General features: G+C 39.0%; 1 protein-coding gene and 1 long non-coding RNA gene across 2 annotated transcripts; both read left to right on the forward strand.

The window, feature by feature from the left end:
- The first annotated feature begins 3,862 nt into the window (after positions 1 to 3,862).
- On the forward strand, positions 3,863 to 5,626 carry LOC118432249 (caspase-7-like). Its single transcript, XM_035843777.1, has 4 exons — positions 3,863 to 3,946; positions 4,381 to 4,591; positions 4,760 to 4,895; positions 5,590 to 5,626. Exons 1-4 carry the CDS (start codon positions 3,863 to 3,865, stop codon positions 5,624 to 5,626), a joined length of 468 nt encoding a protein of 155 aa, XP_035699670.1.
- A 149-nt stretch (positions 5,627 to 5,775) lies between these two features.
- Positions 5,776 to 9,155, forward strand: LOC118432496. Its single transcript, XR_004833095.1, has 2 exons — positions 5,776 to 5,936; positions 8,400 to 9,155. It is a non-coding gene; the product is annotated as an uncharacterized LOC118432496 (long non-coding RNA).
- Positions 9,156 to 14,777: the final 5,622 nt, after the last annotated feature.

A 14,777-nucleotide genomic window follows, 5' to 3' on the forward strand; every position in this document is an offset into this window, starting at 1 on the left:
CAAATCCCATCATTTACTCGGCTTGTGTGGCCCAAAGTAACGCAAACGATCCCATGAGCCACAGCACAGTCTTTTAGATACAATGAAGCGAATTATCCACTGCAGGAGAGTCAGTTACGTTTTAGATCGGCAATCGGTTATACGGTGAGGTATCAGTATGATTTTCATGTGGGTAATCAGGACATAATAAGGTTAAACTGTGACCTCAATATCCAAGGTCGAGTTCTAAGGTCACTTCTATGTCCTGATAATACAAATAATACCATATAATACGATGTAACCGATTGTTGATCTATGAACTAAAGAACCGTCCTGTGATTGATTCCCCCTTCTATGCACACACAAAAAAGATGTCTTTGTGTAGTGTTTTTGGTTTGCTTCTTTTCTCATCCTTTTTTATTGTCGCCACTTTGGTCCACATTTACCGTGTATGAATAAATGGGTTTACTTACATCTCTATCAGTCTAACTAGTCAAAGTATCCAGTTGTTGCCACCCTTTTTGTTTGTAAGTATTTGTAAAGTCGCGCTGTACTTTTGTTGTGTCAAGAAAGATTGTTCTAAATGCGCGCATGGACCTATTTTTACTTCGCCAGAAGCTGCCTGCAGTACTTCAGTTAGCCGTATAGTGTCGCTTTTGAACCGTGTATTAAAGAACAGATTACTTTTTGGTCTTAGGTGTCGCCCTGATATCCACGCTACAAAATAGGATATATTAACAATACGATCGACTTTAGATTTTAGAAAAGATGGCATGAAGAAAGGTAGCAATATTTTCCGTCCTGCAGTGTGTGAGACTAGACATATATGCTACAATATCTCTATTACTACTTTATTTCATGGCTATTTTTCCAGTTAAGTGGATATGGTAACAGGCAAACTAGCTGAACAATACCCCCCCCCCCCCTTCAGATATAGGTATATATTGAATTCTATTTGCAATTACTTTTGCAGCTTTTGTACGTCCATCAGGTCTTAGCATAAAGAGAACTCATGCATCTGCTTCGACGTTAACATCGTCTGACAGCCTATAGTGTCTACTAGTCTCTACCAGACTCCCGCTGATGGCAAATAGTAATAGGAGAAATTGGTCAAGTTAGGAATAAAAGCCTAGTAGGAGTTAATTGGCCTAGAAGTGAACTGGGATAGACTTCAAATGACTGCCTGAAATCCCATGCTAACTTACTTGTCCCTATTTATTTGACCAAATTCTACTCTCTTTTTTTTTCCGACGGACACGTCTGCTTGGAAAACGTTAACTGATCTTGTCACATGACACCGACAGCTCCGGCATGTAACGACAAACAAACCTACTATCCTCCTCAAGTTTCAACACCACGTCATAGCTCAGGTCAAACATGTATACCGCAATGCTTTGCGGGCCAACAGTCAGTGTTTACACTAAACAACCTGCGCTTTCCTACTTCCAGGTAACGTTATGGTGTATCTTAGCCTAACTTATAGGTAGTTATTTGTGACGAAAACGTTGCAGGGAAACTTCGAAGCGTACAAGCTGAGCTGGCGTCGACGCCAGAAAGGTATACGTAAATAATGTCAGAACAAGTAGTACTTAGGCGAATAAGGGGAACCGCGAAAGCTGATAATGCTATTGACTTACTTCCGGGTAGCGTATTGTTACTTTTAGATACTTATATTGATCTGCTCGACTTGTGTTGTCGATAGAACGACAGCAACACCGAATGGCTTAACTCTCCAGACAACAGGCATCATCGCGATCGGCGCTAGGACAGGGAGAAGATGGCATCAGCTGGTATGTGTACAACTTCTGATATATCATCACATGTTATGTGCTTTGGTTATCACTTATAGTCTAACGATGATCAAGCAGAGGTTAGGCTCCGGGCTGTTATGGACATCTTTAGATAAACTTTATCCTATCGTTGTGCTGTTGTATGGGTTTGCACGGTACAATGTATGGCAGAAACTATACACAAAAGTACAAAATAAAGGTATAGTGTAAAACTTAACACCCTAGTTATAATAGCAATATGTCTTGGTATAATGTAACTTGTTAGGTTTTCGTGCTTTCGTCAGGTCAACGACGGACATAAAGAAAACTTGACAAAATAGAAATCCCGATGAAAATGCATAAAAGACGTAAAAAACAGACCTAGAAAAGATCATGGGGCCCCCGTCATGGGGCAACATAGGTATTTACTATACGTGTCTTTTGTCAGACGGTATTTGCAAATGTTGACCTCGGCCTTTTATCCTTACTTTTCTAATCCAAAGCGCAAACATCACACGGGGCGAAACGCTACCGTCGTACAAAGTACAATGTTCAAAGGTACATGTAGTCTTGATCATAACGTTTGCAATAACAAACCGTTTATCTTTCTGCAAATCAAAGGAAAAAACATCTTCCCGGTGAATTTGGCAAAGAAGTTGGGGAACGAGTGGAGCACTCTGGGTCTGCTCCTGGGTCTGGAGTGGAGTCAGGTCAACATTCTTCGAGATCAGCACTCCCACAACTTACTTGTTGCCATCCAGGCGATGCTGCAGAAATGGTTGGATGGAGCAGGAGACAAGAGCACAGAGGAGAGGGTTGGTTAATAAGTTGTCTCTTCTTTTGGACATTATTGTCTGAGGATTCATGCTGAGAGTCGAATATATCGTACTCGAAGTTCAGATTGTACGTACAGTCTGTGTGATTCCTTAAGCTTAAACTAGCTAGGGAATATTAGAGCTTTTCTTCATGTCTGACAGTATTTTGGCTGATATATATGTTTACCCGCCCTTTTGACCTAAGAGTTATGACACTGTATATGCGGAGTTTTGTCATTGTACACTTTGAATTAAAGTATTTACATGTACGTTAGAAACAGCAGCTAATCAGCGCCCTTCGTGAGTGCGGCCGTGTGGACCTGGCAGAGGACATACGCTCGGGAAGAATCGCAGGTAACAGGCAACGCTCCCTTTTATTGAAACGAATGTCTACTAAATAATTTTTCTAGAAGGCTCAGCATCTTTCTTTAGTTGTGAAGTATTCTTTGGCGTAATCGATGAAAGATTTATTGCCCGATATATTACATATCATCTTCTTACATGCGCTGACTGTGTGCATGCAGTTCCAGCCAGTTCCCTAGACTACCCAGTACAGGACAGTGCAGGTGGCGCCACAGGTAAATGTGTTTGTGGTCCTTAAACTACGGGTAGATAGTCTAAACTTGATCCGTTGAGTTGATGGGCCACACAATGTTTGATTCTTGACTGATTTTGGTTTGAAACTTAATTCGAAACCCTAGAGTTGTCGGAACAAAGGCTGTACATGTATTTAGATGAACGTGTTCCTCAAGACAGAGCATCCAGCCGTGACTCATTATTGTTAATTTTCAGTAAGTCGCAGTTTTCTTGCGTTGGATGGAATTCCGAAAGTTCCGAGTTTGATACCTACCAACAGGTAACACGCATGAGCTTACACACTAATCATGTACACATGTTTATAAATGTTATCAGACGGTTGTCGCCTGCCAGCTGGAGCGACAGCAAACCTGACTACTCGCATGCAGACCCTGACAATCCAGCCGAGCGAAAGAGAAACCTCCTCGTCTCAACCTGCGGTAGGTGAACGGTCTTTGTGAGGAATTTCATAATGATCGATATGTCCAAGAACACATGAACAGCTATTCCAAATTATTAAAAGTACTTAGCATTTTAATATTAGACCTTCTATGATGACAGCGAACTTTATTTTATGTGTACATATTAGCAAGACATCTCCACGACAGAAGACATATCACTTTCTTTCATATACAGGTTTACCCGGTTCGTTCCAAGGTGGGTCATGCTCTCATCATAAACAACATCAAGTTCCCCACCGTGAGAGGTGAAAACAGGAAGGGAATGAAAAAGGACAGTACAGCTTTGGCAGCCGTTCTACAAGACCTTGGCTTTGATGTGAAGGTCAAGATAGATCTCAGTTCCTATGTAAGTGGCTGTGGTTTCTTCTAGATAACCTTTTCGGCGTTGAATTGTCAAATAAACAGGGGTTATATGTACATGTATACGTATAACGTTACGTATATATATAATGTGTACCAAATTGCCAAGAAGACGCCCGGACATGCATGAAGACCCAAGTGGTTTCATACACCCAATTGTAGATTGTCAGCACACCGCTAATTCAAAAGTCTTCAGTGATGGGGGTTCCCAATCTTCTGGCAGGATGGAAGAGTGTTGCCGACTTTCAGACACCAGCTTTGTCTCATATCAAAACAGTGACAACATGTGTTTGTTCGATCGATTACATGTAGCTGTTCTAAGAATAAACAGGAAAAGGCCGTACATGAACAGTACAGACGGTCACAAGATCGGTACTGTGAGTCAGTGTTTTGTAACCAATTTGAATTTTGCCTACTCAGGAAATGAAGGATGCAATCCGAAAGTTCATCAGCAAGGACCACTCCCAGTCCACGTGCCTGCTGCTGTGCGTGATGACTCACGGGAAGGAACAGGAGGCGATGGGGACTGACTGGAAGGGTGTCGGCTTACATAAGGACATCATGCTGCCAATCATCAAGTCTGACAACATTCCCTGTCCGAAGGTCTTCATCATGCAGATGTGCAGAGGGAGTACGCTTTTTCCTCCAGTATAAGAAAAATACGCGTCTTACAATTGTAGTCATACTCTGGTTGGCTGGACAAGGTTACTCGTATTTTTTTTTCTCATTTTTGTATTCTTAATCTGTAAGATCCTGTAACATTAACCGCAACCTTATTTTTGGAATCATTTGTTTCTAGAAAAAAGAGATGTCGGAGTACAGAAGGTAAGGTGGGGAGTAGACAGCGCAGCCGCAGTGGACGCCGCAGCCATGGAGGTCAAGGACGACAGTGACTCGGACTCATCGGATGAAGAACAAAGCACGGAGTCGGTATGGTGTTTAACTTACTTCAGATACTTCGAGTTGTGCACATAAAAGCAATGTATCAAAATATAGACTGTACATACATTACTTCCCTCTTGTTTAAAAAATCATACGTTTTCATCTAACGTTATACCTAGTTGCAGAAACTGGTGTTTTGAATGTTGAATATAGAAAGTTTATAGCACTGAGTTCATGCCCGGAGGCTAATTGCAAGTACATGGTGGAAACATAGGGGACGTACATGTGACAATGGATAGTGATAAGCACAATGTAAAAAGAGGCCTCTCGAATGCTAGTGTTGGCTATGTCTCAACAGGTTGGGTTTGACTTATTTTTTGGAAGCAGAGGAAGACGAAAAGCTCAATTTTTCAACAATTTATGGGGTCTTTGATTTTAGGGGGAAAATGGCTTTTCGGTCGTCTGGGAATGTTGGGATTTGTCCTTGTGACTTCCCTAAACAAAGTGATTCTTTCGTGCGCAAGATCGGTGTGGTTAAATGAACCAAGTTGGAAATAAAATGTGCTTTGTCTTCCACTGCTTTGTATGTACAATATTTACAATTCTTTCGCACACTGGCAATCTCAAAATAAGTACGTTTACAAGAGAGCCACACAGTGTCCTTTAACTAAAGTCATATGTAATGTCAAGAAAAAGTGTCACCCTCAGAATACTGATACTATACTATCCTTTTTGACGTTTATCTAGGATCGACAGACGGGCTCTAGCATTAGAAGAAGATTGAAGTTATGAGACATTCACACACACACACACACACACACACACACACACACACACACACACATAAACACACACACAAACACACATAAACACACACACAAAAAACGCGCGCGCGCGCACACACACGCACACAAACACACATAAACACACCATAGTGAGAAGTACACTGGTGGGGAAGCGCAATGCTTTATGGTTAACTAGGCTTGTTACAAGATGGCCGCCATCCAAGATGGCGGCTCTTGGTGGAAACCCGAAGTGGGTGCAAGAAAACAGACCACTGCTCACCGGGATGGTCATGGATGACTACGCACAAGGTACGTATAGGCGGGAGATACGTGTGTCCTTTATCTTTCATGACATTGATACTTCTATGAGGAGCCGATTGCCCAATTTCTACCGAATATACCCTATGAGACATAAGGTTGGAGCCTCTGGCGACATCAATCTCGACTTGAGAAAGTACGTTACCTCCAAATCGCATTTAAACTCGTTTTGTCAATACTACTACATGGACCCCTAGCACACGAAAAATTTGAGAGTAATCGATGCAGCAGATCTCGAAAAATTCAATGCACAATGTATTTGCCCCCCTCCCACCCTCTGCAGCCAAGGAGACAAAGTGTGTCAACTTCAAGGACTGGGAGAAATTCAAAAAAATCAATCAATTTTCTGGAATGTAATTTAGATCATGACTACATAAATCACACCAACATACTTCAATATATCAGAGAGATCCATTCATTTGATCCTGAAATACAGACTGACAAAGTTGCTTGGATTTTGCCCAGCAATATTGTTTACACTGTGTCATCTTCATGGACTGGGAGAAATTAAAAAAAATCCATTTATCTTTTTCAAAGTAATTTACATCATGAGTACTTAAATCATTCTAACATATTCTAGAATATTGAAGAGATCCATTCATTTGATCCTGAAATACAGACTGCCAAAGTTGCTTGAATTTTGCTCAGCAATATTGTTTACACTGTGTCATCTTCATGGACTGGGAGAAATTTAAAAAAATCATTTAATCTTTTTCAAAGTAATTTAGATCATGAGTACGTAAATCAGTCTAACATATTTTAGAATATTGAAGAGATCCATTCATTTGATCATGAAATACAGACTGCCAAAGTTGCATGAATTTTGCTTAGCAATATTGTTTACATTGTGTGAACTTCAAGGACTGGGATAAATTCAAAGAAATCAATTAATCCTCTTCAAAATATTTGAGATCATGCCTATATAAACTACTCTAACATATTCTGGAATATTGGAGAGATTTGATTATTTGATCATGAAATACAGACTGCCAAAGTTGCATGAATTTTGCTTAGCAATATTGTTTACACTGTGTGACCTTCAAGGACTGGGAGAAATTAAAAAAATGCATTGATTTTTAAAAAAAGTATATTGAAACATGACTACATATATCATTCTACCAGACTCCAGGATATTGGAGAGATCCACTCATTTGATCTGTAAATATTGACAGTCAAAGTTTGTAGACTTTTGGTCAGCCATATTGTTAATACTAAGTGAAGTTTAATGACTGAGATAACTTCAAAGAAATCAATTAACTATTTTCAAAGTAATTAAAAACATGACTGTATATATCACTTTAATATGCCCCTGGATATTGGAGACATCCACTCATTTGATTTAGTATTATAGACAGTCAGAGTTTCTTGAATTTTGGTCAGCCATATTGTTTACACTGTATACAGTTTAAGGACTGGGATAAATTCAATGAAATCAATTGATTCTTTTCAAAGTAATTGAAAACATAACTGCATATGTCACTCTAAAATATGCCTACATATTGGAGAGATCCACTCATTTGATTTGATATCATAGACAGTCAAAGTTTCCTGAATTGTGGTCAGCCATATTGTTTACACTATATGCAGTCTAACTGTAATGACTGGGATAGATTCAAAGAAATCAATTGATTTGTTTCGAAGTTATTTAAAACATAACTTCACATATTACTCTAACATATGCCTGTATATTGGAGAGATCCACTCATTTGTTTTAGTATTTTATAGACAGTCAAACCTTCCTGAATTTGGGCCAGCAGCCATATTGTTTGCACTTTGTGAAGTACACTGTGTGTAGGATGAATTCCAAAAAAAGTAAGCTGTGTAATTTAAGTGAATGAAAACAAGAATGCATACTAGTATATGTTACATCAACATATCCTGAAAAGTACAGAGATGCTGAATTTTGATCCAGAAATGAAATATTGACTTGCTTGTCTTTAGTTTTGTTTTCTTCAGTTGTATTGTTCAAAGTGTCTTAACTTCAAGCACTGGGATAAGCTTAACATGTTCATAATGTTACCTATATCTGCATCAAACTTTGATAAGTGTAAGATACTTAGATTACAGTTCTTACAGCAGTATATATATATATGTGTACAATGCTTTATCATGCCAAACCCCCCTCCCCCATTTTCCAAGAATGGTAAAGAAATGTTTCTAATCCATGGCTGTTTGGATCTTGTAAACATGTTTCACCTCATAATAGAGCTTCATTGCTCCTAATAACTATGACTCAGGATTCAAATTTTTGAATATGAAGATAACAAAAACAACAAATGTATACAAATCATTCAAGGGTATGCACAGAAATGTTATTGTCCATGTTAGTTTGATGTTATGCAATCAGATTTTTTTTTACATTATTTGAGTAGTATAGATAACTTTGTTGAAAGACAATGAACAGAAAGAAAAGAAGCACTTACAATCACAATCCTCTCTCTCTTTATTTTCCAGTTGAAGGACAGAAAATTATTGGTTTGCTCTGAACCAGGACTGTGGAGTTCAATACAGCCTTACATCAGATTTTCTCACCAACCCTGTTATGATTCACAGACCTGGAATACTCACTGAATGAAAACATCAATACATACATATTTTATAGCTACTGTGTATTTAAGTTGTGTGTTTACTATTTGCATTGGTGATGATTTGTAATTTATTTCTATGATTTGTTATACCTCTTTTCCAACTTTACCCTACTGTCTTTGATTGAAAGGAGGCTGGATAAAGACAGTGTATTGTTGTGCATTGTAATGCTCAATGTTATGAACCAATGATGTCTTACCTGAAAGTGTAACTTGAAAAATATATATAGTATATCTGTATTAGCTTGAAATAGTAGAATTGACATTAGTATAGGACTGAAACAAATGTACTTTATCTATTGTGTGTCCATTGTTTTCTTTTCCCTTGGCATGGAGGAATATCCTAGCCTGTGTGCTATCCTAGTTAGATTACCAAGGCTCCTATACCTTTCCCCCATACATAGGGAATTGTAGGGGCCTTAGCAAACAAGGATTGTGCAGCATATTACCCTGTGGTATCTTTATATCTTAGACAACTTTGTGTAATATCTGATGCATTGTGATCAGTATCACTATAATAGGAACTACTGGTTTGATATTACATTTCATCACCTTATGTTAGGTCTATTGTATGTTACCACTTTTTGTATATTTCTTTTGACACACATTAAAACATATTTTCTGATGCACTCTAAATGATATTGTTTAAGGCACAAATGGTAAGATGAACCTGGCAAGTCTGTTACCAACTACATGTGTTACATCAAATTCAATATCAGTAGTACAAATGAATGAATCTACAGTATTCTATAAAGAGATATCTATGAAATATAATATTGGGAAAATAATATGAATAAAAGTTTTAAACATAGAATTTATACTTTAAACAAGAAGATACTCTATGCCATGTCACCTTTTTATCATAATAAACTGTATGCAGGCCACACCTGTTTTTCCCTCTTCACTATTTTTCTGATAAACCTCTGGCCTTAATGTTACATCAAAATTATTATCATGTGCTTAAAATTTATTGTCTTCATTTGCATTCCATTTTTTTTCATGTACAGTCTTAGAAAAGTTTGTGCTGAAAATTTTGATGTTTTCGTATTAACGTTATTCATAATATTAACGTTAGATGATTTTCACAGTGGAATTATTTCACAGGAAATCTGTTTTTTTCCCATTTACTCCATTGTTTTTCTGGGACGAATTTGGAAAGTGACCTTATCATATTTCGACATTGTTTGGCTCAATACTGATCAGGAAAGCACCCAACACAATGCCCCTACATTACGATGCGTCAGTATAGAACAAACTGCAGGAAGTAGAAATTTCAATTTTGCCGCCACAAGTTTGTACCCATCATCCCTTGCGCCTGAAACAAGCCTCGATTTCGTGGATGCCGGCGTTTCCATGGCCTGAACACACACACAAAAAACGCGCGCGCGCACACACACACGCACACACACACACGCGCGCGCACACACATTTACGAAAATCAGGCAATGTTGATAATGAAAAGAAACCATGATTATGACACATTCTTCATCCCTGCTCAGTTCCAGGTGGACTGGGTTGAGGTGTGCAGTAAGCTGGCTCCGACGGATGTGGACTACATCGTAACCTGGGCATGCGCAGAAGAAAAGGTGGCATTGCGCCACCCCAAACAAGGGTAATGTCAACCTATTGCTGATATTAATCGTAAATATCTTTCTTTTAAAGTCAAGTATCACGTACATGAATATCATCATAATCATCCGGGCATGTTGATTGCACGGATGGCCATGACTCTCTTCCTCCATCCTTCCCTATCCTCCATAGCCTTAGGCAGATCTTCAGCCAAATAACTATCTACCGTGACACTATCTTCAACAACGATGACACTCACAAAGCAAATATCCGAATTTCCGTAACTGTTTCTCTCTGATACAGATCCGTGCTCATCCAGAAAGTTGTCGAGGCGTTTGGTACGTACGGCAAGGAGGAAGACGTCGCCACACTGTTCGAACGGGTGAGGAGAAACGTGGCGAACGTCGAGGGATGTCTGAAGGAGGGAAACACGGAGATAAAAGTTAAACAGTCCGCGCAGACCAAGACTAACCTCTTGGGAAAGCTCTATTTCAAATCGTCGTCATCCTCTGCCTAAAACACATACTACTAAACAAAGAACCTGTAAGAACGTCGTCTGTGTCCAACTGTTATAAATCAAGCTACTTAATCACAACACTGAACTTTCTCAAGTACGTAAATAAAACTATTTCATGGATTTCTTTGTGTGAACATCTTATTTGTTATATATTCTTTCCGTTATCATATTCTTTCGATGATCCTTTTTCTCAAAGTTGATTGACATTAGGGAACAAAAGTCCCCATTCAGTCACTTTCACAGGTCATTTAAGTCTGTGTTAGAATAAATAATTCAATCATAAAATCGGTTCATACCTGGTAGATTCGTTATATGCAAATAGTCGGGATGGGCTTCAATGTTACGAACAAGAGCGAGATAATGGCTTAATAAATCTTGGGCCTTTTCGGAATATCAAATATTAAATATTTGGAATATGATAGGGGATGAACTTTCCCTTTTTAATGTTAGAAAAGGGCACCTATTATTACATTTTCAGCCTCTTATTTCCCATGGTGTACCATCTCCATTCTGTTCCTATTTAACCTCTTTGCCCAAAGCTGCTTTATTCTCAGAGTTATACGTCAAAACGATTTGGAGATCAGCTGAACGTGGTGAGAGGGAAAATCGTAGATTTAGCTGTTAATGACCTACGGTAGTATCTCAGTTATCGCGAGATGATGGCCAAACAAATCTTGGGCCTTTTCGGAATATGATAGGGGAGGAACTTCCGCTTTTCTATTTTAGAAAAAAAGGGCACCTCTTATTACATGTCATTATTTTATTGGCCTCCTTGTTGTCACAGTTTAGTCCCCATCTGTACTCCGAATGAACTCTATTCCCACTTAATGCTTTCATCCAAAGTTGCTACAAGTACTCTTCTGACTTCAGATCATTTTATATAACGTTTCTAATGTTTAAATAACTATTTTGGGGCCAAATTAGGATCGACGTTTTATATGGTAGCCTTTCAGAACGTGATGATTTACCGCGAAAGTACTTTCTACCACTTTTGTTGATAAAATCCTTGGCAAAATCAGGGAAATGCTTGTAATTACCTTGTAAACCATTATTTCGTTTGTGAAACGTCTAAAATATTGCTAACTATTCTTCAAATTTGCTAAAAATCTAAACCCCTTTGCGATCCTTTCACGGTTTCCCCATTCCCGAAAGTACCGAAATTTGGCAATTTGACGGTCGTCTAAGACACTTTTCTGACCGCGGCCGGGAGCGGTACTGCAGATTGGGCTCTGATAGGGTATGTAATCCAGACTTGTAAAATGGCAAAATAAACAAAACAGACGGCTGAAAATTAATGAACAGTCTTCCAAAAAGGCCAACACGTCTTCGCTTACATTTAGAACGATCTTTAAGACTTTCCAAATCACGAACTGAGATAATAATGGTACATTTTAAGAGCGAGGGTGAAGCCCATGTCAAACTAGTTGAAGCGCCGCCTATATTCACGTACACATAACGTTATGTCTATAATGAGTTGGTTAAAGATATATTTGGGCATTATCCGCTTTTATCTAGTAAGTTTAGCGCCTGGGGAGCCATTCGACGAGTTGAAGGTTTGTTACACCGTCATGGAGAGCATTATGGACGTTTATAATTCCAGAAAACGCGACCCAGACCGCATTGTCTGTTGTATACTAGTAGTGTGTGGTGAAAACTATCGTCAGTAGTATCCTGTTAAACCCAGGAATGTTTGCACATCACTCTTCGTCTCAGGAAACTCAGTGGGAACTCATTGACTGCTCTCACCTTTTCCTCACCAGGCCGGATCTAACCTCCACTTCTGACGACACCACGTGTGAGGAGGCGGAGTCTTGAAATGTGCTTTTAACTCTTTTAATCAACGATAGACTACAGCTAACACAGGACTGGACCCTTCTCTATCCTTGACTCTTGACGACTGAAGCTCTCCTCTGTATCTATTTCTAACTAACTAGGTCACCCGTGGGCCGGGCTACATGTAAGTGTTTCACTGTGACCCAATCACATATATCCGAAGCTATGTTACATCAACCAATCAATCAATCGATCGATCGATCAATCAATCCGGAATGGGCAACAATCAATATGACAAAACGCAAAAAAAAGTCCTGATCAAAACTGAGACCCTTGGCCACACTTTTCTATGTTTGGGAACAAAAACTATATGATAAAGTATTAAAATCAAAGCAAGCGTATTGTCTATATTGACAATGAATATTTGCACCTGAAATAATGCCATCTGTCCTATGTAAGCTGCTAAAATACAATACAATATTGAATTGAAAGTCTCTTGGTTGGGGTTGGACTGTGTTTTGCTCATTATCACATTCATGCCCTACATCTTCCTGATTAAAAGACCAGGCTTATTTCTGTGGTTTTTTTTTTAAGTTCTCAGTGTCGACGCCTATGTTTCCAGTCTGTTCAGGCAACCAAACTTATCACTAAAACTAACATAACATAACTGATTTTATATAACGTTTCTAATATTTAAATAACTTTTGGCGGGCCAAAATAGGATCGAAGTTTTACATGGTAGCCCCCCAGAATGTGATGATTTACAGTGCAAGTACGTTCTACCAATTTTGTTGGTATCCTTGGCAAAATGCTTGTAATTACCCAGTAAACCATTATTTCGTTTGTGAAACGTCTAAAACATTGCTAATAATTCTTCAACTTTGCTAAAAATCTAAACCCCTTTGCGATCCTTTCACGACTTTCCCATTCTCGAAAGTACCGAAATTTGGCAATTTGACGGTCACTTTTCCGACCGCGGCCGGGAGCGGTACTGCAGATCGGGCTCTGATAGGGTATGTAGTCCAGACTTGTAAAATGGCAAAATAAACAAAACAGACAGCTTTCAATTAATGAACAGTCTTCTAAAAAGGCCAACACGTCTTCGCATATATTTAGAACGATCTTTAAGACTTTCCAAATCACGAACTGAGATAATAATGGTACATTTTGAGAGCGAGGGTGAATCCCATGTCAAACTAGTTGAAGCGCCGCCTATATTCACGTACACATAACGTTTTGTCTATAATGAGTTGGTTAAAGATATATTTGGGCATTATCCGCTTTTATCTAGTAAGTTTAGCGTCTGGGGAGCCATTCGACGAGTTGAAGGTTTGTTACACTGTCATGGAGAGCATTATGGACGTTTATAATTTCAGAAAACGCGACCCAGAACGCATTGTCTGTTGTATACTAGTAGTGTGTGGCGAACACTACCGCCAGTAGTATCCTGTTAAACCCAGGAATGTTCGCACATCACTCTTCGTCTCAGGAAACTCAGTGGAAACACTTGACTGCTCTCACCTTTTCCTCATCAGGCCGGATCTAACCTCCACTTCTGACGACACCACGTGTGAGGAGGCGGAGTCTTGAAATGTGCTTTTAACTCTTTTAGTCAACGATAGACTACAGCTAACACAGGACTGGACCCTTCTTTATCCTTGACTCTCCAGGACTGAAGCTCTCCTCTGTATCTAGGTCTAACTAACTAGGTCACTCGTGGGCCGGGCTACATGTAAGTGTTTCTATGTGACCCAATCACATATATCCTGAAGCTATGTTACATCAACCAATCAATCGGTCGAACGATCGATCCGGAATGTGCCACAATCAATATGGCAAAACGCAAAAAAGTCCCAATCAAACACTAAGACCCATGGCCATACTTTTCTATGTATTGGGAACAAAAACTATCTGATAAAGTAAAAAATAAATATTTGCACTTGAAATAATCTGTCCTGTGTAAGCCGATACAATACAATAAAATATTGAATTGAAAGTCTCTGGGCTAGGCTTGGACTATGTTTTGCTCATTATCACATTCATAACCTACAACTTCCTGATTAAAAGACGAGACTTATTTCTGTACTTTTTATGTTCTCAGTGTCGACGGTAATGTTTCCATTCTGTTCAGGCAACCAAACATAACATAACAGATTTGAAGCACACTACTTAAACATTCAAAACCTTTATTTCACTGCTAGCATTACAGGTATACTAGTATATAATTGTTTGACAGCCTTCCACCCCTTGTCAGTACAAATCACTTACTTCGCGCAAAAACATTGTTTACCAGATAACGTTACAACCTCTGAATTATATCTACACTGACTATACCTGAGTCTACTTAACGTTAAACCTGAGTTATGTTATTGCAAATCATGCCAGTTT

The sequence above is a fragment of the Branchiostoma floridae genome, chromosome 15 (genome assembly GCF_000003815.2).
Source record: "Branchiostoma floridae strain S238N-H82 chromosome 15, Bfl_VNyyK, whole genome shotgun sequence".
In the NCBI taxonomy this organism is placed as follows: Eukaryota; Metazoa; Chordata; class Leptocardii; order Amphioxiformes; family Branchiostomatidae; genus Branchiostoma; species Branchiostoma floridae.

What these genes read in the sequence shown, in the direction of transcription:
- LOC118432249 (XM_035843777.1), top strand. Translation starts at nt 3,863, where the DNA reads ATGAAAAAGGACAGTACAGCTTTGGCAGCCGTTCTACAAGACCTTGGC. An exon ending in AGATAGATCTCAGTTCCTAT is followed by an intron (nt 3,947 to 4,380) that starts GTAAGTGGCTGT and finishes TTGCCTACTCAG; the next exon opens with GAAATGAAGGATGCAATCCG. An exon ending in CATGCAGATGTGCAGAGGGA is followed by an intron (nt 4,592 to 4,759) that starts GTACGCTTTTTC and finishes ATTTGTTTCTAG; the next exon opens with AAAAAAGAGATGTCGGAGTA.